The sequence below is a fragment of the Calonectris borealis genome, chromosome 2 (genome assembly GCF_964195595.1).
Source record: "Calonectris borealis chromosome 2, bCalBor7.hap1.2, whole genome shotgun sequence".
NCBI classification, from domain to species: domain Eukaryota; kingdom Metazoa; phylum Chordata; class Aves; order Procellariiformes; family Procellariidae; genus Calonectris; species Calonectris borealis.
Genome location: NC_134313.1, coordinates 156,511,751 through 156,536,110, shown reverse-complemented (window position 1 = coordinate 156,536,110; position 24,360 = coordinate 156,511,751). Strand labels below are relative to the sequence as shown.

Here is a 24,360-nt window from a genome sequence, read left to right as displayed (position 1 = left end):
AAAAAAAAGAAAACAAAAGAAAAACAAGTAAGGATTCTGTTGTGGGCTCAAATCCGAAGGCATTCAGAGAAGAAAAAGTAAATTATAAGAACAGGTAAGAATGATATTGCAAGGAAAGACATAAAGTAGAATAATTCATAACAGATCAACTTACACCTTGAGCAGATGAACTTACACCTAAGTAAAAAGGGAGCGTAAACTTGCCCACCAGCACATACTTGAGAAATCCGCTTTAAAAATTAAATAGGAGCTTGATAAGACACTATTCTTACATGACCCTCATTACCATATTTGTGCATCTTCCAATAGCATGTTGAGGGATATGAATAATCACTCTTGAGTCCTTGGTGATAACTTGGGCTCAACTCCAGACATACTGTTTGCTGGGCTGAGGCTCTGTATCATCTTCTGATAAAACTGAAGACGGTAAATACCTCGCCAGGAGGAAGGCGCTTAGTGTGGGTTCTGGCTCCTTCCTTGAAAACGCCCTAAAAGCGCATTTTGTTTTGTTCACTTGCTGTGGCCTCCCTGACTCAGTCTTGGGTTTTAAATGTATGTGTTCAAGTAAGAGAAGACAAAAAAAAGAACAAGACGACTTCTCGCAGCAAACATTTGTAAAAGTTTATCAAGGTCCTCAGCTAATGTGGGAATTCACTGTAATCTAGGACTTGTCTCCTAAAGATACACCTGTGCTGTCACATTAGTATAGTTCTTCAACTTTCAATCAAGCTCACTCAGTTACACACACAGCCTTCGTTCTAGCTCTCTCTAGCTCTAGTTTGGAGAGAACCAAGTGACCCTGCAGATAGTGAAATTTAGGCAGAGGAAAGGCTGGTACATACTTGAGCTCTTGCCCTACTGCTGTAGAGCATCCTCATAACAGCAGTATACACACAGCCAAGTGAGCTCTGTCTCCTGTGCAAATATGAGAAAGTTCATGATTCCTGACAAACGGAGCTCTTGACCGCTGTTTTCATCTCAGAGCATTTCAATATACCAGGCCCTAGGCCATGGTAACAGCCCAAGCACCAAGATTTTGACTTTGATGGGACATCAGAGTAAAAAGGAGAGGTAGAGTCTGCCATGCGCTCAGCAGTCTACACTGCTGAAGCGGGATGCTTCTGGCTGCTGCAAAGATGTGCTGAATCAGTACAGACTTTTGGAGAGGGGCCAGGTGGCTCTCAGCCCCTTTGAAGAGGAAGGCTGCTGGGTGGTTAGTCACTACGCTACTCATCCCAAACAAACTCATGGCTGGTAGGAGAACACCACCTGCTTTTGCTGGCAGAAGCAAGCGAGTCTTCCCACATGCAGGCAGGCATGATCCACCTCATTAAAAAAAAAAAAAAAAAAAAAATCACTGAAGATGTTGACCCTGTGATGGTAAATGTGACATATGGAAATGCCATTTGTATGCAATTATGTCTATACATTGAATAGTATCTTAAACACAGGGGTCATTTTCTTAAATATGGGTTTTGTATTGAACAGACTTGAGATTCTCTGTGTACTATGCGGTTCAGTATATTCCTGTGTTGTAATGAATTTCACTGGCTTAATTTTCAAAAGCAAAACTTTCTACATTTTCTTTAGGACTAGCTGCTGTAAAGGCATATAATAAAGCTGAATTTTAAAAGCTCACTGTAGAAAAGAATATTGTAACTTGCACCTCAGAATGCTGGAAGAAATTTACTTGTATGTCAAGAGACCAAAAAATGCAGACAAAACAATTTGAGAAACGCCTTTCTTCTTTTTTTTTTAAACAAAAGTCTGAAAACCTCATCTCTGAATTATTTCAGCAGGTGTTCCTTTATAGATCCAGAACTAATAAAAGATAAAATGAGCTTTTAGTATCTAGAAGACCTAAGTTAAATGCCACGATTTGTCTCCACTCGCTTAATAGCTGGATCCATGCTTACGAATGTAACTAAAGCTTAAAATAAATTGAAGCTGTTATACCAATGTTACTTTTCTTCTACTTAATTCATCCTTTGCAGTGCCTCTCCTGGAGGTAAGTTTTTGTGACAAAACTTCTGAGCGCTTCTCTATTAACTATTCAAAAGTTGAATTCCAAAAAGACAAATTTATTCTGCCTAGTTTTCTTCAAACACTTTAATAGCTTCCAAGAGCCATCTTCATCACACCTATCATTACCCACTTAGTTCTATGACTGTATGTTTATAGATTTTTACAGAATGATAACAAGACTATTTAAATAAAAGATTAAAGTTACTGATGTGACATTAGCAGAAGTTCTCAGTGGCTTCAGTCAAACAACATACTATTCTGAATTTTTCCCAGCTTGCAAACAAGAAGTATAACTCAGTGTTAATACCAACAACACTACAATCTTCAAAACTCATTTGTAACATAATTCAATCCCTAGCTGAAATGAAAATGCAGTTCTGATCTGGAAAATATCAGTGGACCATTGGTCCATCAATACTTTTTTACTTACAAACTCAATACCTTGGAGTCTCAGTCTCCATTATTAGTCTACTGTGTTTGGGAATGAACCACATGGTTTTATATGACTGTCAGTCTAACAAGCTTTGATGGACAACACTTGCACCTCATTGGAGACATTTGAATAACTTGAGCCCACTTCAGAAGACACACTGCACAGAGTTAAGGTTTCAGAAGAGCAATATTGGGTTATTATTTTCCATCTCTTCTCACACAGACTTGCACAAAGATTTTGTAATGGTTGACCTTTACACTTGGAGTATCAGCAAATTATTATTTAATCATAAGTGAAACCAATCAGGTGATTTGCTTTTGTTAAGAATTCATTTATCTGAATTTATAAGAATTTAATTCTATTAATTAAATAAAATTACCACTGCATGGGTATAGATAATCCCAAATCGGCTTTGAGTTCAGTGAACTCTGGAGAGGTTCATTAGCTTAGATGCAGCACCACAGGAATGTAGCTGCATGGCTTCCAAAGCTATTTCAAGTCCAGCAGAGGTACAGAACAGCAGAGCTTTCAGCACATATCTTGAGCTCATAAACCTGCCAGACCCAAAATGACTCCATGCTGAACTAGTTTGGATGCCTCTGATCTTAACTCTCAGGACTTGGACTTGAAATAGCATGGTGGTGAAGCAGTTAGCCATCCATTATCACCACTAGTCCTGGGGGGCTTTTTTTATCCAGACAGAACTGTAACACGGCACGAGGCTAACCACGTTGGCGCCAGTAGCCAGGCTCTGGCCATGCTGCTCCAGCAGGGCTACTGCTGAGCCAGAACTAATTCCCGGGATGATTATTTGCAGTTGGGTGAATCCATCCTGGACTTCCCGAGTGTCTGACAGTAACCACAGCATCCAATGTTGTCCCAGTTATCTAGGACATCCTGCTCCCCACAATCCTGGATAGCAGAGAGTTGGTTACACAACATCCCAATCAACAGAACATAAATCCATTTGAAGAAATTGAAAACTAAAGATAGCACTGAAGAAGTTCAGTTTTAATTAGTGTGAAACAGCATCTCATTTTTTTCTGTCTCAGAGGACATTATAACATACTTTGTGTATTATATAATACTCTCAAGTAGAAAGAAAAGTTAAAATACTGGAGGTTTATTTCCTCCTTTTTTTTCCTTCAGGAGGATATATACTTTAGGAGGATATATAAATATGAAAGTGTCAAATTATTTCATTTCAGTATTTCATAATCCAAAGGAACACTCAGATTTTATTAAAATCTTACTAGGAGGTTCTTGTTCTCTTTGTTACTTCATTTGAAGCTGTTCAACATTAACCTCCAATATCCCACTGATACCTCTTATCACGCCGCAGTTGCAGTCTAAGCACCCAAAATACCGTAATTCTTTTTTTTAGGTTTCCCTAAAACAATGGAGCAGGTTTTCTATGGAGGTTATGAAATTTCTATCCTTGGAGAAATTCAGAACTCAACTGGTCAGGCCCTGATCAGCCTGATCCAGCTGTCGTGCTTTGAGCACAGGTCCGACCAGACGTGACCTCCAGAGGTCCCTTCCAACCTAAATTATTCTGTGATTATATCTGTCTGCAGTACAAGAGTTTCCTGTGGTGCAACACGGAGAGGTCAGAAGTTGTGCACTGCCTCCAAGGAGGCTGAGTGGGAGTCTCAGAACACTAAAGAAACGGGCAATCACTGAGGAATGTCACTGACATTACTAGAATAATTCTGAATTTTGAGGCAGCAGCAAGAGCAAAGTATTATCTTTTCTCATGCTGTTTTTTTATTGCTTTATGTCAAATTCTATCTCTATTTTACCAATAAAACTCTAGTGGCTTTAATTATTTCTCACTTGATTTACATTGTCAGAAAAGAGACGATCGTTTTGGTATTTTAATTATCATAATTGAGAATCTACAAATGAACATGTATTTGCAAAAACCTCGTTCCCTCCCTCTCCCATTTAAACTCTGTATGAGCTCACCAGGTAACCCACATTATAAGGTGCAGGAGCACAGAATAGCTAATGAAGACAGTTTCCATCCCAACACTCATGAAGAAATACACAGTCCTCTCCCTTTAATGAAAAAACTTCAGTGTGTCACAATGCCTTGAAACTAAAAAGATATTTGTACGGAAAAAATTATAATTGGTAGTGGGTCCCATATAGCCAAATTACGGCTCTAATCCAATCACTAAATTGCCATATGCTCTGTTCTAAGCAATCAGCCAGTTCCCTACCACGACTCTCCAGAAATAACTGTGCTTTGCAATTGCCCAGCTGGGCATTTAAAATGTTCCACAAAGGTCTGGTGCCATCCATTTGGTGGAAAAGGACATCACACCATCATGGTCCTTGCAAATTCATCCAATTCTTATTTTTTGAGACCAAATATTGAAAAAGAGTAACAAACGCAGTCACAAAACTCTGAAAATGTGAACAACTGCAAAGTACCGTTGTAGATATTTACAGGAAGCACTAATGGAACTGAGAGAAAAGTCACACATCTCCAGGTTTGCCCCCTAATTTACTCACTTTAAGACAAAGACCTATAATACATATAAAATGCACTCAAACCATTAGGTAACATTGACTTTCCAGTCTAAACCTGGGATCAGTATTCATTCCTTACCCACACAGAAGCCCTTAGAGATGCATCAGGAAACAGACACCCATTCTTTGACTGAATGTCCTCTTCTCTTGGGGATTTAAAAAAAATTCCCTTCCAACCCCCCCGCTTGAATGTACTCTTTTTGTGAAGTGCATATCCCAGCAGGCCTAAAGCAAGACTTGACTAAGAGACGTGTAAGTATTAACCGATAGTCATTCATGTGTTGTATGTTAGACTGTAGTCAAAAGATGAGAATAGCCCTAAAACCAGGGACCAGAATCTGAATCTTCTGCTCCCGCCAGTGCCCGGAGCACAGGTACGAAGCCCCTGTTCCTCTTGCCCTTCTCTGGAGTGTACCCTTACAGATGGCCAGCTGCCAAGGGGCTCAGGATCCACAGCACAGGTGGACAGACCTTCTCTCTGCGCCTGGGAGACTTTCTTCAGATGCAGCAAAGTGGTGGGCTTAGAGGTGGACACCAACAATATTGGAGACGCACAACTCTTCTCATGGGTTTCTCACACGAGGCAGAGGCCAGCTTCAATGCTTTGCCTTGCTCACCCAACCGCACTCACGATCCCTCATGGTCACTGGATGGAGAGTGACAGCATCAAACCAGGCAATAAACAGTCCTTTGCACTGTACTCCGAGGTCTTCAGAGGAACCTGCATCTTCTACTAGCTGCATAAGGGTCGGTAGTTATACTCGGCCAGTTGAAAAGGACCTCTGCTGCTGATCAAGTGTCTCTATGGACTCTGATCACTTTGTTTTGTGTTATTGTTTTCTTTTAAACAAGTATCAGATTTTGGATACTTCAATTGAAATATGAAAAAAAAAAAAAAAGGTATTTTATCAACATTTAAAAGTAAAAATACCCCAGTGAAAGGAAATAAATTAAAAGCTTTCTCCTTTCCTCCAAACACACAGAAAACAAAATTCTGCACAAACACTATAATTTTCACAACGCAGTTCAGCAATATTCTTTCTCTACCTAGTTGCTGAAAATGTGACTGAAGAGTACAATAAGAACTCAGGAACATCTGGCTGGATTAATTAAATCCCTATTTTTCATAAGGCGAATTTATTCTTATGTACTTCAAGTTTCAAATTTCACAATATCAAATCCTCTCCGTCACAGTATGACCTTTTTAACATATTTCAAAAGCACGCTCCTTTGAACTTCACAGAAATAATTCAGCTCACGTACTGTGTGTATTTACATATCACTGTATCTGACCAGTCTATAGCATATAGACCTAGCATATTTGCCTATTTGCATATTTGCAAATGCAAAATGCATCCTCCCTGAAACTACTATGGATAGGGAAGTATATTAGGAGCCTTAGATTTGGCCTATTTGCAAAAAACTCAGAATGTCATGCCAAGGCAAAGCAGAAAACTTGGACCGTTCCCCTCTTCAGGTCTAGTTAACAGGATTGTTTTTACAGAACAAAAGAACAAAGCATAAATATTTAATTCTCATGATATGCAAACACTGTATTGTTTTCCTGTTGGTATGGATAACGCTCCTGTTCACATTTTTATTTGCTACCCAAGTAGATTAACATAAGTACAACTTGCCACCCCTGCACTTCAGGAGACGGTGAAGATGGGAGGCATTTCTCAGTTTAGCAAGGATGGGAATACTCTGGGTCGACAGAGAACTGCATGTGCATTATTTTTCTCACAAAGTCAGGTCACAGAGTATAGTACAGCTGTTCACTGGGACAAAAAACATTATTTGCAGGACTTTAAATCAGCAACACAATTCTTAAAACTAATTTTATTCTTATGGTATTATTTTATAAATAAATAATGTGACTTAGTATTTAATTGTTTCAACCTGAGATTTTAATTTTTCACCCACCAGTATGGGAAATCTCTTGGCAGCTCTGGAGGCTGTGTGAAAATTAAATTTTTTGTTTAATTATAAATTGGTTTTGCTGTAATAGTGGAGGCTTTAATTGAAATATTTTAATTAAGTGCTTGAAGCAACACAATGCTGGCTTTTTGCTGGAGACTAGCTTATCTAACAGTCTGGAGTTTCACATTTACTCAGCTCCTGTGCTGAACATATAGACTGCTATATAACCAATTCTAACTGCTGCTTCTACCTGGCTAATGGCATGTAAAAAGACAAAGAGCGAGTGCATTCAACTACACACCTCAGACCATGTTAATAATTTGGGCAGTAAAAAGAGGTGGTTAGGACTGTTTAAAAATAGAGTGAGTGAAAGAAAGATAATAGTTGTAGCATCTTGTTCAAAATGTATTGTGATCTCCACAGATATACTTCCTGCCTTCTGGCAACCCTCCCAGGAGGAACAAGTGGCAGACAGGGCTATCAGATTGCTCTCCGACGGATGGCCAGACTATGGCAAAACATAAGCTCCATCAGGGAATGCTGCTCTCTTCTCCAGACAGGATATCAAAATTAAAAGCACTTGGAAGGTTCATAAATAGCAATATCAACACTATTAAGATTTCAGGAGTGTGGGGAGGGGGGAAGGGTTGGTTGCTTTTTAACAGATTCATTTCCACATTTGAACATTTCAGAAACAACACGATCTGCCTCTGGGGCTTCTCCTGATGACACTAACAAATAAAGAAATGGGTTCTAGAAGTACAGAGGAAACTGAGAACAGCAGCAGCAGAATTTCATACTTGTAAAACACTATTTACCCAAAAACTCTGAAGGTTTCTGGAAAGAGGGGTCAGGCAGGTGCTATTATCCTGAAAACATGGGCAAGAACAGCAGAACAGTAATGCTGATCACCTGCACCAAATCAATCTGCAAACATCTGCATGGCTGCTTTGAGAACTAGGCTATAAAATGGTTTATCTGTTATCATTGTGTTGGGTAGAAAAACCAAGCCACCTAAGGTTTCAAGCAGTAACTACCACGGAAACTGCCTCTGCAATATAGCAAATGAGTTAGAAACATTTATACCTCATTGCAAATCACACCAGAAGAGTTACCTGCAGGGAAACCACATGAGAACCAGAAGAGGCAAGGATGTAGTCACAAATTAAAGATATGGAAATATACGCCTGAGTTAACAAGAGTTGTGGGGAAGAACTTTCCATGCATTGCAATAACAGGAAGATATTGTTATTTTAAAAAAGCCCTCTTCCCTTCTACTAAACAATGCCCTCATTGATCAAATAACCTAAGATCAAACAACAGATAACTACAACAAGGTTCCACTGTACTTGACAGTAGATTAATTAAACTACACAAGAACATACTGATTCACACAACGTATCTTGCCTCCAGCAGAAAGCACTTAGGAGAAAGGGGAGAAGGAGAAGAACTTAGTGCAATTATGTAAAAGAGACAAAATGTCATTTCAGAAAACACGTAATGGCTGGGTCAAGTAACTAGGTAGAGTAATACTTCAAAATGTAAGGGTGGAGCATTGCAGACTGTTTCTTGCCCTATTTCTCTCATATTCCTGTTCTGTACTGGCTAGCACAATTCATTCTGACCGTCTGAAGAAGAAAAGCCTGCCAACTAATCTTAGAAGCCAACGGAGAGAGATTAACAGAGGAAATGAGTAGGTCTGGGCTTCAAAATCCACCTTCTCCAGTTTCCCCTTCTTCCATCTCAAGTGCATAACAAAGCTGTTATGAAACCACATGTTGTAGTGGTAAAAAAAACATTTCAGTTTTTTTTTTTTTAAATCTCTGAGTCAAGAACATGGCCAAAATCATGCCTAAAAGCTGAAGAGGCTTGTCAGAGTTGGTAGGACAAAAATTTCAGGAAAATTAAGAAATTCTCAGCTGGTGGAGATCACTTTAGCTCCTTAATCCACATTGCTATGCTGATCCACACCAGCTGAAAATCTGAACCTTCTTTTGTGTTGTGCTATTTTTAAGTAGCTGAACTTCAGCCTTGAGTACAATTGTTCAATCCTATGACATGGTCCTGTACAGTGCAAGTAAAAAAGAGCCATCACCAACATGTCCCAGTCACTCACCAAATCCTTCATATGCCCATCAATTCTTATTAGTGCGATTCAATTACCTACAGCTGTTCCCGAGGCTCTGCTGGGAGCTACAATGATACACAGCAAACCCCCAAAAGTGGAAGCTTTTCTGCTTTTAACATTCCCTCCTGTTCAGACCACTTATGCCACCTGTGTTTTCTATTAGTCACCTTGGTGGCCTGTAACATTATCCCTCTGTGAGGGCAAGACATAACCTCGGCTTTTGTGTCGCATGTTACCCAATCTCTTCTTCCACCACTTACTCTCCGCAAGAAAATGAACTGTAGTATCTCTTCCCATCAAGAAATACCCTTGGTCTCCAAGGTGAGAAAAAATTCCATGGCAGCACCTAGATCTATTAAATCATACAAACACCCAAGCTTTGGGAATAAAACTGGGTCTGCCAGATTGTTGATGTCATCCCTCAGACACTCACCAGCGTGACAATGGCACATTCAGCAGTCAGCTGAGCAGCACTGAACAATGTCCGAACAAAGCGGTAAATCTGTTTCTGCTCCGGGTCATGTTTGTCATAATCTGGCGGCACTTCGGATTTCTAAGGAAGAAATACTTCCAAATAGGTGACTGAAACAAAATGAAGCAGACAGAAAGACAGACAGTTCACATGAAAGGGAAGAAGAGGCAGATGAACTTACCGAAAGGGGATGAAGGTTTTCATCAAAAATATCTAAGAGCATTCTTCCATCTGTGTCCCTAAAAGATATTAAAATCAAAGTAGCGTCATTATCTGAACACAACAGCACGCAGCTTCATAGACACAAGCGTATCGTTAAAACTCCAATACTGCTCGTGCTGCGGGGTTCTTAGGAGCACTGCAGAAATGTCATTTTCAAATAGAAGTTGGACTTATTCTGCATAAGGTTCACGTGTAATATGAAATCCATACTACAAAGTATGCTAAAATTTTCAGCTTTCAACGCCAGAGACACACAGCTTTTGCACACTCTACTGTGAGGCTTTTTCACAACCTAAGAGGTGCTACTATAAACTTATCACAAAATCAGCTCAGCTTACTCTCCTTTTCTTAATTGTTAATCCTCGCAATCTCTTCTTTTAAGTAATTCCTCCTCCTCCTCTATTGTCAACATCATGAACACTTACAAATATGCAGCACTATTTTTACAGTTATCCTTTAGTTAATACATACATAGTTCACTTTTTATTTCTTTGGAAAACCCTATCCTACTAATGATTTCTGAAAGCAAGGAGGAGTATATTAAAAAAAAATTTCAGACAAAGTAATATTCCTATTCACTAGTTTTATTTGCTACTTTGCTCTCAGATCCCTGTTGCTCAATATCAGCATGTAAGTTGATGCAACTTCACAAAAGCAAGTGGTAGAACAGTGCCAGTTAGAACTGGACACTTTCTGGACAGATGCATCCATGTCACTTACTTATTACAATCCCATCTTTATTTCTAGCATCCCTGGTACTTAGGTCATAGAGTTCTTAAGAGAGAAACCACTGAATATGTTACCTGTCTTTACTCAACAGCATGTGTCTCTCAGAGCATGCAAACATGAGTTTTACAGGGGATTCATGTCTACAAAATGTACTTATTAGCAGGTAACATTTAAACCTCAACATCTGAAGATGATATTTTTTTCTGCTATAAAGCCTGCTAACACCGGAAGTAAACACTTTTTTTTTTTTTTTTTTTTAAAGGAGTATCTAAATTAAAACAAAAAAGCAGATTGAGATAATTACTAGAAAATTCCTAATCAGCAAGGATTTTAGGCCAGACTCTTTTACCACTACGTAAAAAGGCTAGTATCTTAATGCAGAAGTAGTCTCACTGGAATCATTGATGTGCTACAGTAAACTGTGGCCTTTCACAATGAGAGAAAGAAGGAATTTCCTATTTTATTTCTTCATGCTGTAGCTGCTGCATGCTATGAAGGCACATTTGCCCTCAAAAAAACTATTACACAAAAAAAAAAAGGAATTGATAGGTTTTCGTCTTCATTAGAACAAATTCACATTGTTACCTTTCACAAATAAACCATTTAGTAATTGATCTAAGCATTTTTCATGGTTAGTTTGTTGGGGTTTATTTTATTTTATTTATTTATTTAGCAAATTCACCAATACTTATGAATTCCTCCAAAAATAAGATAGGTGTAGTCTTTTACCACTTCTTGAATAGCTAAGCACAATAAAAGCTGCAGAAAGCCAATCAATATAACAACGATAGGAGACACTTGGAGAAGAAGGAATGACAACTAGAATGTTACAATCAAATGATATGTGGGAAACATATGAAGAAATATTCTATTTCATGTATAGTTCCTCAAAAAACTGGAGTTGGTGAGAGTTTGGAATATCAGAAAGTAATTCGGTTTTAGGCCTATGGTGCAGGAGAAAAGGAACAAATACTATCTGAAAAGAATTCTTCCCCAGCAAAGCAGGGGCTCAACTCATTTTCTGTCAAAATCAACCTTGAGGCTATATAAGAGTTACAGTGGTTTCTTACTCCCCACCTCCATAATGAACCAGAATCTACCACATACGTCAACAACTTCCTTTTGCCTATAATGGCAGGAAACAGGACATATGTTCTGCCACTGCTGTTTCAGCAGCAGGTACAAGTGAATGCTGCTGTCACATTGTCCCTCCGTTCCTAAATCAGAGACAACCGAAGACAGAACAGCCATGTCACATCCTTCATTTCAGAGTCGTTAACTGACGTATGCGAGCCCGCTCCAGCATCGCTGCCGAGACCATCTGTCCCGAGCGCGGCAGAGGGCGCGTTTACCACACACCTCCCCGCCCCGGGCAGCTTCTGGAGGGAGAAGCAGCAACCAGTTCTTCCTGAATAAATCACCTCCCCATCCCAAGAGCGAAAGGACAGGCAAGTTTCCCAAGAAGATAACATTCAGAAGGTATTTGTTTTCAAGACACTGACATAAACCTTTATTTTATAAAGGGTTAGCCTCTCTGTCTACTAGTTGTAGATCAAATTCACATCAAGTTCTGTAAGACCACATATTTTGGGCATATTTTACTGCAGACAAAAATCAGCTCCATGGCAATCGGCACGAAGCGAGTCTGGTGTACTTCAGCTCTGGATTCCTCCTGCTCGGCTGTGAGCTCTTACTGAAGTTTCTCACCCTTTGTGGTCCCTAATGTGCCCCATTCTCCTCAGCCTTTTACTCAGCTGGCATGATACTTAACAGAGCACTTGAGAATAACTTATTTCTACAAAACTTTAGAGTCTGATTATCTTTGAGATCTCTATTATTTAGTGAAGCGTAGTAAAAATTGACTAGTTAGCCAAACTAACCCAGGGACGATGGAGGAAAAGGGAAAAAGGGAACCGCAGACGGATAAACAAGTAATCCAAGCATGATCACTAACGCCTCATTTCCTGGGAAACGAGATCAGAAGTTTGCAAAAAGATTTCACTCCAACTTTTGCTTTACATATTGCCATGTTTCAGTCCAAGGCCCACTGACGTCTTGGAAAGTCTTCTAAAAGCTTTCAGCAGGGATCAAGCCCTGAGCCTTTCTGCCCTTGTGCACTTCTAAAGGTTTCTCTTTAGATGTCAGCCTTGTATCAAGAAGTGTGATGGGTTCCAGTGACCTGAAACGTGGTCCCGAATGACGCACCAGCTTAACTTTAAACTTATGAGTAACTCCCTTTGTTCTAGACAGACTTCTTACAGTCCAGAAGAAAAAGCGTATAAGTGGCTTGTTAGATTGAGATCTAAGCCAAGTTCTCTGGAAAGACACATTGAAAAGCCATGGACACAAAAGTCACTTAAAGTATTTATACAATCTCTCCCTAGAAATGTCAGGAAATATTATTTTATGATACTGTGACATATCATAAGCACAGGAAGTTTAAGATACAAAAGCGCAATTCAACATGAAAAAAGCTAATTTATGTACCAAGCTACTTTTTAGAGAACCTATTTTCTATTCAATTTCAGTCAACTTGACCAAGCAGAGATCTAAAACATACTACAACAGAATAGATAAGCCAGGACCTGCTGTTTCTGAGGCATCTTGAATTACATCTATTCACAATGTCACTCCTACTGTATAATTAACAGTTTTTATTTCAAAATCAATTACCTGATCATTGATGTACACAGTTAACTTCACAAAGGTGTAGCCTAAAAAAATAAATCTGAAAGACACTATTCAGATTTCTCTATATGTAATTGCAACACATGCAACAATGCAGAAGTGCCCAGTGCACATCAAACCAAACACTGAATCATCGAAGTTTTTCAATGCTGAACTGTACTCCAGATTTTTATGGTACGTAATCCTCTAATTTTTATTTTTCTAAGCAAAATAATGTATATAAAAATATAAAAGAATACGTTTCTCATTTCTAACATGGGAAATAAGAAAACTATTACCCAAAAACATTTTGAAAGAACCAGAGCATGGATTTTTAGGGTTTGGGCAGTTAATTTGTTTTGATTAACGATATCTTCAGTACAAGATTTCATTATTCACATACCTGTTTTTGATGTGGTAATATATTGCAAGAGCTACACTGTAAAGAAAAATACAGAGTTAATATCTCAGGACTGTCAAATTATATTATTTGTGATATTAACATGCAAATTTAAAACCTAGCACAATGCGTGACAAAAAGTATGTTCAACAGCCTGTTTTCTTCCATTCATTGTTAGATACCAGGAAAACTGCTGTAAATAGACAATTTTATAATATTTCTTTAGCACACTCCAAGTGCCTCCTTTTCACTGGTAATGAAGTACCTTACAAAAATCCTCATATTCCACATACCAAGTTGCACGTACCTTCCACTTAATGCCCTACTCCACTAAAGTCAATGCCAAAACTCCCACTGACTTCCAAGGTTGAAGATAAGGCATCACAGGCATTGGACATTCTCTTTTATTGTTTCCTAATGCTGCCAGGCTAACGTGAAATGTTTTAATCACCATTGGCTTATGATTTTATACTTAAATCCATTAACTTTTGGCTGTCTTTCTATGTAGTTACTCACATACCAGACTCAAATACCAGGCTCCTACAGTTTTATGGCACCAAGTTACTTATTTTAACTCTGGAAAGACGACTCCCTGAATAGCTTACTGCATTATGCATTTTGCATGTTCTCAATCACACACCCAAGTACCTCTGTTTATATTCTGCGCAAAGACAAAACGCGTCCTTATATTCACAGAAAGCTAAGATTTTAATTACGTATACAACTAACTGTTCTCATTCACATTTGAGGCTGGAGAAAATTAAGACATGGCTTCTCATGGTTCTTCTCCAGTTTCCAACTCACAACTCCAGCTTTATCGAGGGACACATGCTTTATTCATGATGGAGCTTTATTGAGGGATAAAGCAGAACCAGCACCCTCCCTACTTGTTCCAGCAGCATAAAACCCAGTCAAAGCTAAAGAGGAAGGAGGAGGGAGGAGGGAGTTCACCAATGCTATTTGTTGACAATTTGTTTTGTCAGTGATCCACTGTAAGATGCTTATGCCTTATACTGACGCAAAACTCCCCTCCTTTTCCATAAAAGGCCTTTTAAAAGAGACAATTGGTTGCTCTGTAATTTTATTCCAGAATTTTCACATGAAAACTGATATACTGCATGTTAGAAAAACAACATGTTGGAGCTACACAGAATTTTAAATTACTTCAGGTTTGGTTGTGCTGGGGATTTTGGGGGGTTTTTTTTGTTTTATTTTAACACTCATGTAGCGGAAAATATTTTTTCTTAGTTGAAAGTAAATATATTTTACTAACTTTATATGAGCATTATAGCTTTTACATGGCTGCATTAGAACTTTTTAGATCATAAATGCTTTTTAAATTTGATTTTTTCTACAGATACATATTTAAGGAATTAAGAGATACACAGTATCTCTTAAATGTCCTGAACATTTAAAGGACACAGTCCTCACTGAACACAAAAAACACATTTATGAATTAATTTAATTTGACTGAAAGCTACTCACAAAAAGAATTAGTCCTAAAATTTAATTTTAAATAATGCCCCTAGGAACACACGTGCAGCTCCAGTTCACTTTATGAAAGCTGATGCAAGAATCTATGTGCAGAGCTCTGCTTGGTGCCCATATGGTTGCTTTTGTAACAAAATGTTAAAATTAAGTTCAGGAAAATATTTACTATTTAGAAATCTATATCAGAATCTGAAGATCTTTCAGAGCTGTAATAGATTAACTCAGATCCAAGTTTCATTCTGCTTTTCATACGCTGCTTCAGCCAGCACTCAGTGTGCAGGAAAGAAGCTTATGAAGCTTTCCATCACGCTACCCTGGCCACCCCGCCGATGCTGCAGATCTCCAGTAGATGTGCTAATATTTTAAACACACCGGTGTGTAACATAACCCAAAAGAAATAAATGAGCTGGCCGAAATATATCCCTCATAGATTTTCCTACGCGCAACAGTCATCTATCTGCAGAGACTGCCAGGATGGGAACAAGAAACGAAGTTGTCCTACAAAAGTGATAATCCTGCAATCTCCTCACCTTTAAATCTGTTGAATGCACAGCCAGACAGGAGAGGAGGAAAAGACTCCTCACCCAGAGGCCTCATGTGCCAGAGTCCGGTTTCTCACCCACATAACCCCTTTTCAAACCCTCTGACCCCTGGCAGCTTCCAACCCTTCCTGCGCCGGCAGCCTGGCCCCAGCCCTGCACAACTCCTCCCACCCAGACCCAGCGCCGGCTCTTCCAGCCTGACCTGCTCGCTCTCCTCCCTGCAGCTCTGCCCTCCGCCACGCACCCCAAGTCTCTCCCAAACGTCACCACCTTGCTCCCCCCCAGCTTGTCTTTCTGTCTCCTCTTCCACATGGCTGCTGCTGGCCACCGCGACCCGCTGAAAATGCTTTTTGGCTGCTGCAGCCAACAGAACCCATCTCTTCTTTCCACGAGCAGTCTCAGTTCTGATGGAAAAAGGGACGCGAAACCCACCCAAAAGGCTGCACTTACAAAAATCTGCATGCAAAGGATTTTAGAGCAGAAGAGTATGAGATTCCAGGAGGAAAAAAAACCAAACTCAAAAATGAAAAACCTTTTCCCAGTGTTCATCTGAAATATTTTAAAGGTACTAATTAAAGAAACTTGAGGAAAAGCAAGACTATATTTCAGGCAGAAATAGCTGATGGTGAATTAGGTGTTAGTCTGACTGCAAATCCCTTTTCCACTTCCCTCTTTTTTCCTTAAACAGAAAAATTAAGAACATGTTTTAGTGACCACCAACATTACAAACTCCTTTGGACTTGTTAGTCTGAATATATTTGTCTCTCATGTAAGTATCTCTGCAGCACAGATTTTGTCTTAATAAATTTTTGCATTTGAGTACACCAAGGTAACCATCCTACAAACAACTCAACAGAGTACATCAGCAATCATAATAAACAAACAGCATAAAATGCCCGAGCATTTGTTCTCTCATTTTTTCCCCTTACTGTACAAAATGTAAAGAACAATACAATAAATATCAATTTCATTTCTCTCCAAATGTAAAAAGGCACCAGTGAAACCTGAAATGATCATCTGAGACGTCACCCAAGGGTAAGCCTATGTGCGCACCACACACAAAGCTCCCCACTGCCGTGTAATAAACTGCTTGTGCGCTTGTACTCAATAAGGAAATTAATCTGGAGGCAATTAATTTCCATTTCAAACAGAAAACTGGAAGGAAAGCTTAACAAACGAGCATTTTCTCATGAACAGAAAAGAGCTCTTCAGTTTCAGATAATTCTGAAATTCTGAATAAACAAGTACCCAAGTAAGTTTTGAGGACTCATCCAAAACAAGTACCCAGTTGAACGTTGATGCACAAGGATTTCAGTTGCTGGAATTTGAGATCCTTAACTGCTGCTTTCTGTTGAGATATGCAGTATTGGGAGTTTGATTCTGCACGGATCTAAAATAAGAGTAATACCCTTTGCTCATCCTATTCACTGCCTCTGGAGCACGATTGGATTAAATAAATCTACTACTTCAAAAACTAAAACCTTTGAAGCTTGCTTACTAATGGTTCAGAAATATGTATACATAAATACATATATATAATGTAGGTTCTAACAGAAAAAAAAATTCTAAAACCCACCATTTGATGGTATACTTGAGGTTTGGTTGACTGACTGTGCTGTCATCCAGGAAAATAGTGGAGCAGGAACTGTACTTCCTTCTCAACTGCCCAGGAGGATGCTATGAAAAACACGCAAAAGAACAATGGCAATTATGTAATACCAAAGCATTTTTCTGAGGAGATGTAAGAATTTAGAAAAAACAAATTTCTGTCTCTCACAATGACGCACACAGTAATGCGATCATGTTTTGAAGCAGTTCAGAAAGTTCAGAAATAATTACCAGTGCAAAAGTCACAACAATTCCTGCCTGAGCCTTGACTAATGCTTTCAAGTCCCAATCTCCACTCTGTCCCTCCTTCCCCAAAACCATGCAAAAATATTTGTGCAGAATTACTCAAATACACACATACATTTAGAAAGCAAAGATGAGCAAGACTTATGTTTCTGTCCTCGTTCCAAAAGAGTAAGTGGAAGAGTGAAAAAGAAATTGTGTTAATAATGAAGATTGATTTAGAAACAGATACAAAACCATGCTTGGAGAAAAGAGAATTAAAAAAAACAACCAAACAAACCCTAACAGAATGAAGTAGGGGAAAGAAGTCTTTACAGTAAAACTACTAAAACCTCTAAAAATTAATAGGGAAAATTCAGAAAAAAAAATTAATCAAGAATGGATTGTTATTAGACAGGAGGAAAATTGATCAAAGGATGTAAGTGAAAGTGGATATGCAAATAAAAAAGAAACATATCTCTTAACAGAAAAAGATTTCAGATCAACAGATTTCAATCTTATTTCTGCACTACTGTAGGAAAACGTTGGAAAGCTCAGCCCCAAAATGACATTTGACAAGACTACTTATTTCTGAAGATTTTTTTTGAGAGTGCTTCTCCTTCAGCTGTTTAGAGCAGCCAGCACTCCACCGGTCTAAAGGGAATAGTTTCATCCTATCAGCTAATAGCTATCCCAGTCATTAACGCTCCTTGATTTTATCCTTGCTTATTCTACCTACACGAGTAACTTGACCAAGAACCTGTGTCACGAAAGACCAGTCAAATTATATACAGAATAGATTAACTTACAACAGAATAGATTTAAAATTCAGTTGGCACACCTACATGACAATTTTAATTTGCCTTACAATGAATGTTGTTTCCAGCGTTTCAGTGGAGCAACCAATGTCAATACCATTGGTGGAATCCACAGACATTTAGCAGCTCAGAGCAACTGAGTAGCCAGGCTACAGTCCTGTGACTCCTACCTCAACACACCTTCCCCTGCCTTATTTCCAAAGCAGGTATTATTTCAAGTGCCAGCACTCCATCATCTCACTAATGTTTCACTTTCCATAGGCAGCAGATGACTTAGCAGCAATCATTAGACACAGAACAGACAGACTCCTGGTAAAACCTACATGCATCTGAGTCATCTTTCTGTTTTTCCCAGCTATGAGCAAAAGAGCATTCAAAGTCTTCCATTAATTGAAGAAAATAATTTTCTGAAGCTGTTGCAATTGTAGAAACATTGTGTTGAAATGATTTCAAAGTTCACCAACAAATTCTATCAAGGTCCCCCACTTGACCAATAAATTTGTAGGCTGAACTGCTTTCCTTGGAAATGAAAAAGTTTACTGAAAAAATGAAAAATATTACCCCCTCTCAAAAATTCTCCAGGAGTTTGGAAGTTCACAATCCATCCACCTTCCAAGCTATTACATGTTAAGCAAGGCAACAAACAGAAAATTTAGCAGCACTGGAAGCATTAATGCCGTAAAATGTATTAACTAGCACTGATGTATACAGAGAGAATCACTAGGGGACTGGTGATTTATAGCTTTTATTCTACCACAGCTTAGTTCATATTTCTGGATTAGACTGTTGAGTACCTTCCAAAGGCATGACAAAGGCAAAGCAACTTAAAAACAACTGAAAATGAGACTGTTTAGTTGTTGAAAAAAGGGAGAGGTACAGACATTTCAGCATCACTTAAAAAAAAAAAAAAGCACATGGAAAGTTTTGATTCTACATTTTAAGTGTCAACATGTTTTAAAGGTTTAGATAAAATTTAAGATAAATGGACTGGATTCATTCAAGGCAAGCATGAGTAAAAAACAGAAAACAATTCTGTAGCAACACCAGTATCAGATTTAAATTTTCTTATGTAAACAGCACTCCAACATTTGATACATGTCAATAATTAGAGCCATGCACCTTATTTCTGAAACTACCACATCACAGAATTCTCCACGGTTTTCAGCCCACATCACACTTCGTTAGGCTTAGAATTTTTCACACTTCAGAAAAATATGTGGTGTCTCATGCCTCACTTTCTGTTCATAACAACTTGGCAGGAAGGAGTACCTCTCCCAGTCTGAAAAATGGTGCCAAGAGTAAACCTACTATCTTGGGTATATATACACATTTGTGCCATGTGAATAACTAACCTATCGGTAGATGAACATTCCCAGCTTCTACTCTGATGTCCAACTGCAATCATATGGTATGCCAGGTAACAGATTTTCTACCTTTTCCAAATGACTGGAAAACACCCTCAGTTTCATCTTCTAGCTTGAATTCCCACAGACATCTCAAGTCCCACAGTTCAGTCAAACAGGCTTTTCTGAACCTCCATAAAATGCTGCAAGTGAACCTTCTCCATCCTTGCAAAGGACTGGCATCACCTCAGCATTCAGCACTGTCCTACACAGAAACCCTCTTCTATGTCCATTTCAATGGAGTAAGTCCACCCAAAACTGTACAAGAGCTTAATGCCTTCACATCTCAAAACCGTCACATCCAACCGTAAAAATCTTCCATTTAGACAAGTCAGATGCTCTAAGCAAGAAAAATCGGAAGAGCTGAGAAAGAATACAGAGCCTTTGAAGAAATTAGCCAAACCCTCTATCATTAATGGGATCCTTCTTAGGTTCTGTCCCACCATTAAGGCTGACACGGAGGAAAGAAAAGACTGGTAGAGCTCCTTTTGTAAATCTTCATATGCAAACGTTACAGTGAGTATAGGACACATGGAGCCTTGACAATCTCTGCTATTACAAATATTTACAAATTAAAAGCACTTCATTGACATGAAGTGGGATTCGCTTTAGATGTACTTTAACTTGCAGTAGTAATACTTTTGTACCCAAGCTAAGACTCAATAGATGTCGTGCTTCTCAACTTCAGCAAGACTTCTGACTTCATTTCGCGTACAATTCCCGAAGGGCAGAACAAGGAAAACACAGTAAGTAAAAACTACTTGGAAAACTATACTGTGGTTGCCCAGGGATCACTTTCAAATTGGAAGGTTGAAGTAAGAGACATTCCACAGTAGTCTGGTCTACTCAATATAAAATATTGAGCAATAACATTGATAACAGAATCAAGGTATTCTTTACTGTATTTGCAGCTGGCATTAACTTGTGGAGGACTAAAAAAATTTATTAGAAAACAAGGTTACAATCCAGAACAATCTTGACAAATTTGGGAATTGGTCTGCACAAAAATATACCCTTGCAATCCATTAAGAACAGACGCAAGGCTGTACACTTAGAGAAGAACCATCTGTCTAAATATAATATGGCAAGCAACTGTCAAGGCTGTCATCAAAAGGATGTGCAAATCACATGACAACAAATTCACTCTTTTATAAAAAAGGGAAAATATTATACAGGATTTATAAATAGAGCTACCATGTTTACAACAGGATGGAGCACCCTTCCACTCTGCTCAGTTGGAATATTATGTCCAGTTTTGACCACTGTATTTCAAGAAAGATGAATTGATTTCAGAGAGTCAAGAGGAGAGAACAGCAAGATTAATCAGAGGTTTGAAAAACTTGATTTAGAAGGAAAAACTGAAAGACTGGAGAGGTTTTCTCCAGGAACAAAGCAACAATATTGGCCGTAAGTCATGTTGAAGTGAGTTCCAAAGAAGGGAATGTTGTTCTCCATGACCATTGTGGACGGGATAAGAAAGAGCAGGCTTATATTGAACTAGGGAAAATTAAGATTAGACATGAAAGTATGACAGGAGGTGATGGCAAAAAAACCCCATCCCAAACTATCACCTTTTTCTAATGGTAGGGACAGCTTGAGTGACTTGAGCAGTGATAGAATCTCCACCACTGAAAGTGTAAAGAGGTAAAACAAACATATGCCAGGAATATCTTACATGCTCTGAGGCAAGAAACCAAACTGAACAGCCTCTTGAGATGAATTCTGGAAGAATTTTCTATTATTTTGTGATTTCTTTTGGTGGAGAGGATTCATAGCTCTTTACTCCAGAAGCAGTTGTTATTTTTCTCATTTCAACCAGAGACGTTCATTAAGAAACGCTGGCAATATAGGTTACAACGAATACACAATAGCTATTTTGTGGAATTTCCTTCTTTACAGAAAAAGATGTATAATGGAAAAAATTGCTTTATAACTTGCTAAGCTTTTACATGTGTTACAGAACAAGCTCTAAGAGATCAAGATTCAATTTAATCCCAGGTGTTTCTAGCTCTTAAAACCAGCAGTTTTTCCCTCTTGCACAGCTAGTACTAAGGAAATATCACTGCTTTATTTTTCTCTCAACTTCACCCTGAAACTTTCCAACTTTCCAAATCACGTTTGTTTTAAGATGTTTGAACAATATAATTTACTTGAAGCGTACGTAAAATACATCTTATCAGAAATAGAATGGCTTAGTTTGCCATCAAAAACATACAAGCTCTGCAGAACTGCTTCTACATACCTGCTATGAAAGGAATCACAATAAATTCCAAACTAATTCACAATGAGAATATACAAAAGAATTAATTTCTCTCAGCCTTCATTTTAGCATCACTCAGAAATGAAACCTAAATTTGTGGGGAAAGGGGAACTGTTACTATTTCTTTTGTTAAAATAGTCATGTCAGGGTGGTTTTGGGTAGAAACATCTAGTGGACGGGTGCATACTGACCAAAACTCACTCTCAGAGTTGACCAGAAGGGGTACCAGCCAGCTCTGTCCTGGAAGCTATTTAGCCACACTAGCACAGCACTCTGCCCTGATGCTCAGCAGGATTTGTTCATTTGGGCGCAATGCTTCCCTAATGAAGCTATACAGCTTTTGTACCAGAGCTGGCCTTCCGCCAGTCAGCTTCCAGTTTGGCAGAGGAGCTTTAGTCTTTTTCAGTGTTCTTTTGCACTTGTCCATCAAAAGATAATTTGCAGCTTCTGTCCTAAATAATGATAGTACTGTCTCTTCTTCCATCAAACCAGGTGTAAGTTATTGCATGATTTTAAAAGGTACTATTAAATAGTATTTCCCCCCATGGAAAAATTGAGGCCTGCTTGCACCCATCTGTGGAGACATGCCCATTAGCTTCCAGGCAGTAGAGGCTGGCCAAAACGCTAATAGGCAAAACTGGCATGTAAAAGTACACACGAAGCCAAATTACAACAGCAAGCAAAAATACCAGGACTGCTTCTGACTTGGAAAAGACAGGTTCCTATCTTGGGGATCTTCTGTTGCTTCAGGACATGATTTAGTTCTGACAACATTTTTCACAGAAGAAACATGATTTTACAGGTCAACAAAGTGTTTCCAAAATCAAGCAAGCCATGCAACACAATTCTCTGCACGGCTCTGCAAAGCTCTGCATTTATTTTCATCTTGCATAATTTGATACTACAGCACAATTGTCTACATTTAGTGGCTAGATATGGGAATATGCACCTGAACAAAAGCTACAGAAAACTGCACCACTGTCTGCTTACTTTTCTCTGCCAACATCTACAATTAAAAAAAAGATCCAGTCCAACCACTCTTAAGTAATACCCATTGTACCTCATCAGTCTATGACACGATTCAACCTTGTCCTCAGTTGATTAGTCTCACCAATGTTTGATAATGTCCAAAACTGATGCCTTAGACTAGATCTGTACTTGCCAGGTTTTTGCTCTCAAAGCTTGTCCTTACTCATGTCAACTATAGAAAACTATGTCAGAGTACCACCGAGCTCTTGGGGGGCTCAGCAACCACTGGTAAAGTCTTCTGCAGCATACAGAGGCGCTACTTAATCACTGATAAAGCACCCTGTTTTACAAACCTGAAAAGATTAAATATTACTTTGAACACTAAAAGCAGCTCCAAGGCTTGTATTTACATAGCATATAATTGCTAGTGTTGTGCAATTTGACCAGAGGGACTTTACTAGGCTCCCAGCACAGCAAGTATTGTATAGCAACCTTGTAAAAGAACTCTCCTGTGGGCTCTCATTCCACCTTAAAAGTTATTTTTTGTTTCTCCCCCTACAAAAGTTTGCCACTTCATATAATTTATTGCCTTGAGGCTGACAGGAGAGGTAAAATTCTTCACCTTAGAGGACAGGAAAAGGAGCAAGGGGCTGAAAGACATTAGAAAAAACATTTCAAACAGTAAGTTTAAGTAAGCCATTAAAGAAAACCTGTTGATTCTAACTTACTGGAAGCTGAAAAAGCATCTTAAACAGCATCTGTTAGGAATGGCATCAGTATAAGGAATCTGCTAGATGGGCCAGATGGCCTATAAAGGCCCCCTCTAGACCTGTTTTCTTTGTGATTTTGCAATGGAGAGGAGTAAAGACCAGATTAAGCAATCTCTAGGAAAGCTTCAAGAGCACCTGAGAAGCCTCTAATCTATCTTCCAGTTTATCTTGTTCTTCTCCTTGAGTAAGGAATGTTAATTAAAATATCTTAAGGAATTTGGACAGCAATTATAAACCTTTAAAATAGCCAGCCTCAGGCACTTAACAAAAACAACAATTCACATTCTATGTTGTGCTTTGCATTTTTCATGGATTAAAGCACTTTTTAGACTATGTTCCCATTTCAGCGTGTACCATATTTACTCTTATAATCAGCAGCTGAAAGTGTTTGATTACCAGTCACACGCCTAGTAGTTTTACAATAGGGACGCAGAACAGCCTCTTCATCCACTCTGACATGAAAATTTGGGGGCTACACAGCAGCAAATACCATACATCATTTCAAGCATGCAAAAAGGCTTACAGAAATTGCTTGTGCCACATCACATACAGCAAAAGACCCTTCCGTTCTCCGCCTAGTCCCCATCAGCAGGACTGCCGCTGGGAAGAAGCTTCCCCTGATGTGAATCTCTACAGGGTCACTTACACGGACGAGGCTTCTGACATGAATGATGCCCAGGAACTTTTCCCCAGGATGCTGAAAGAATTTTGGTCTATACACAGATGTTAGTTTTTCTACTTGG

General features: G+C 38.8%; 1 protein-coding gene across 2 annotated transcripts in view; it reads right to left on the bottom strand.

Annotated features, from left to right (window-relative positions):
* CCNY (cyclin Y) overlaps nucleotides 1-24,360 on the bottom strand; it is a 126,875-nt gene that overhangs the window by 17,974 nt on the left and 84,541 nt on the right. For both annotated transcript variants that reach the window (XM_075144084.1, XM_075144085.1), the window contains 4 exons: nucleotides 17,144-17,244; nucleotides 13,538-13,573; nucleotides 9,698-9,755; nucleotides 9,478-9,597 (listed from right to left, as the gene is read on the bottom strand). In XM_075144084.1, coding sequence (XP_075000185.1) covers nucleotides 9,478-9,597; nucleotides 9,698-9,755; nucleotides 13,538-13,573; nucleotides 17,144-17,244 — 315 coding nt within the window. The remainder of the gene's footprint in view (nucleotides 1-9,477; nucleotides 9,598-9,697; nucleotides 9,756-13,537; nucleotides 13,574-17,143; nucleotides 17,245-24,360) is intronic.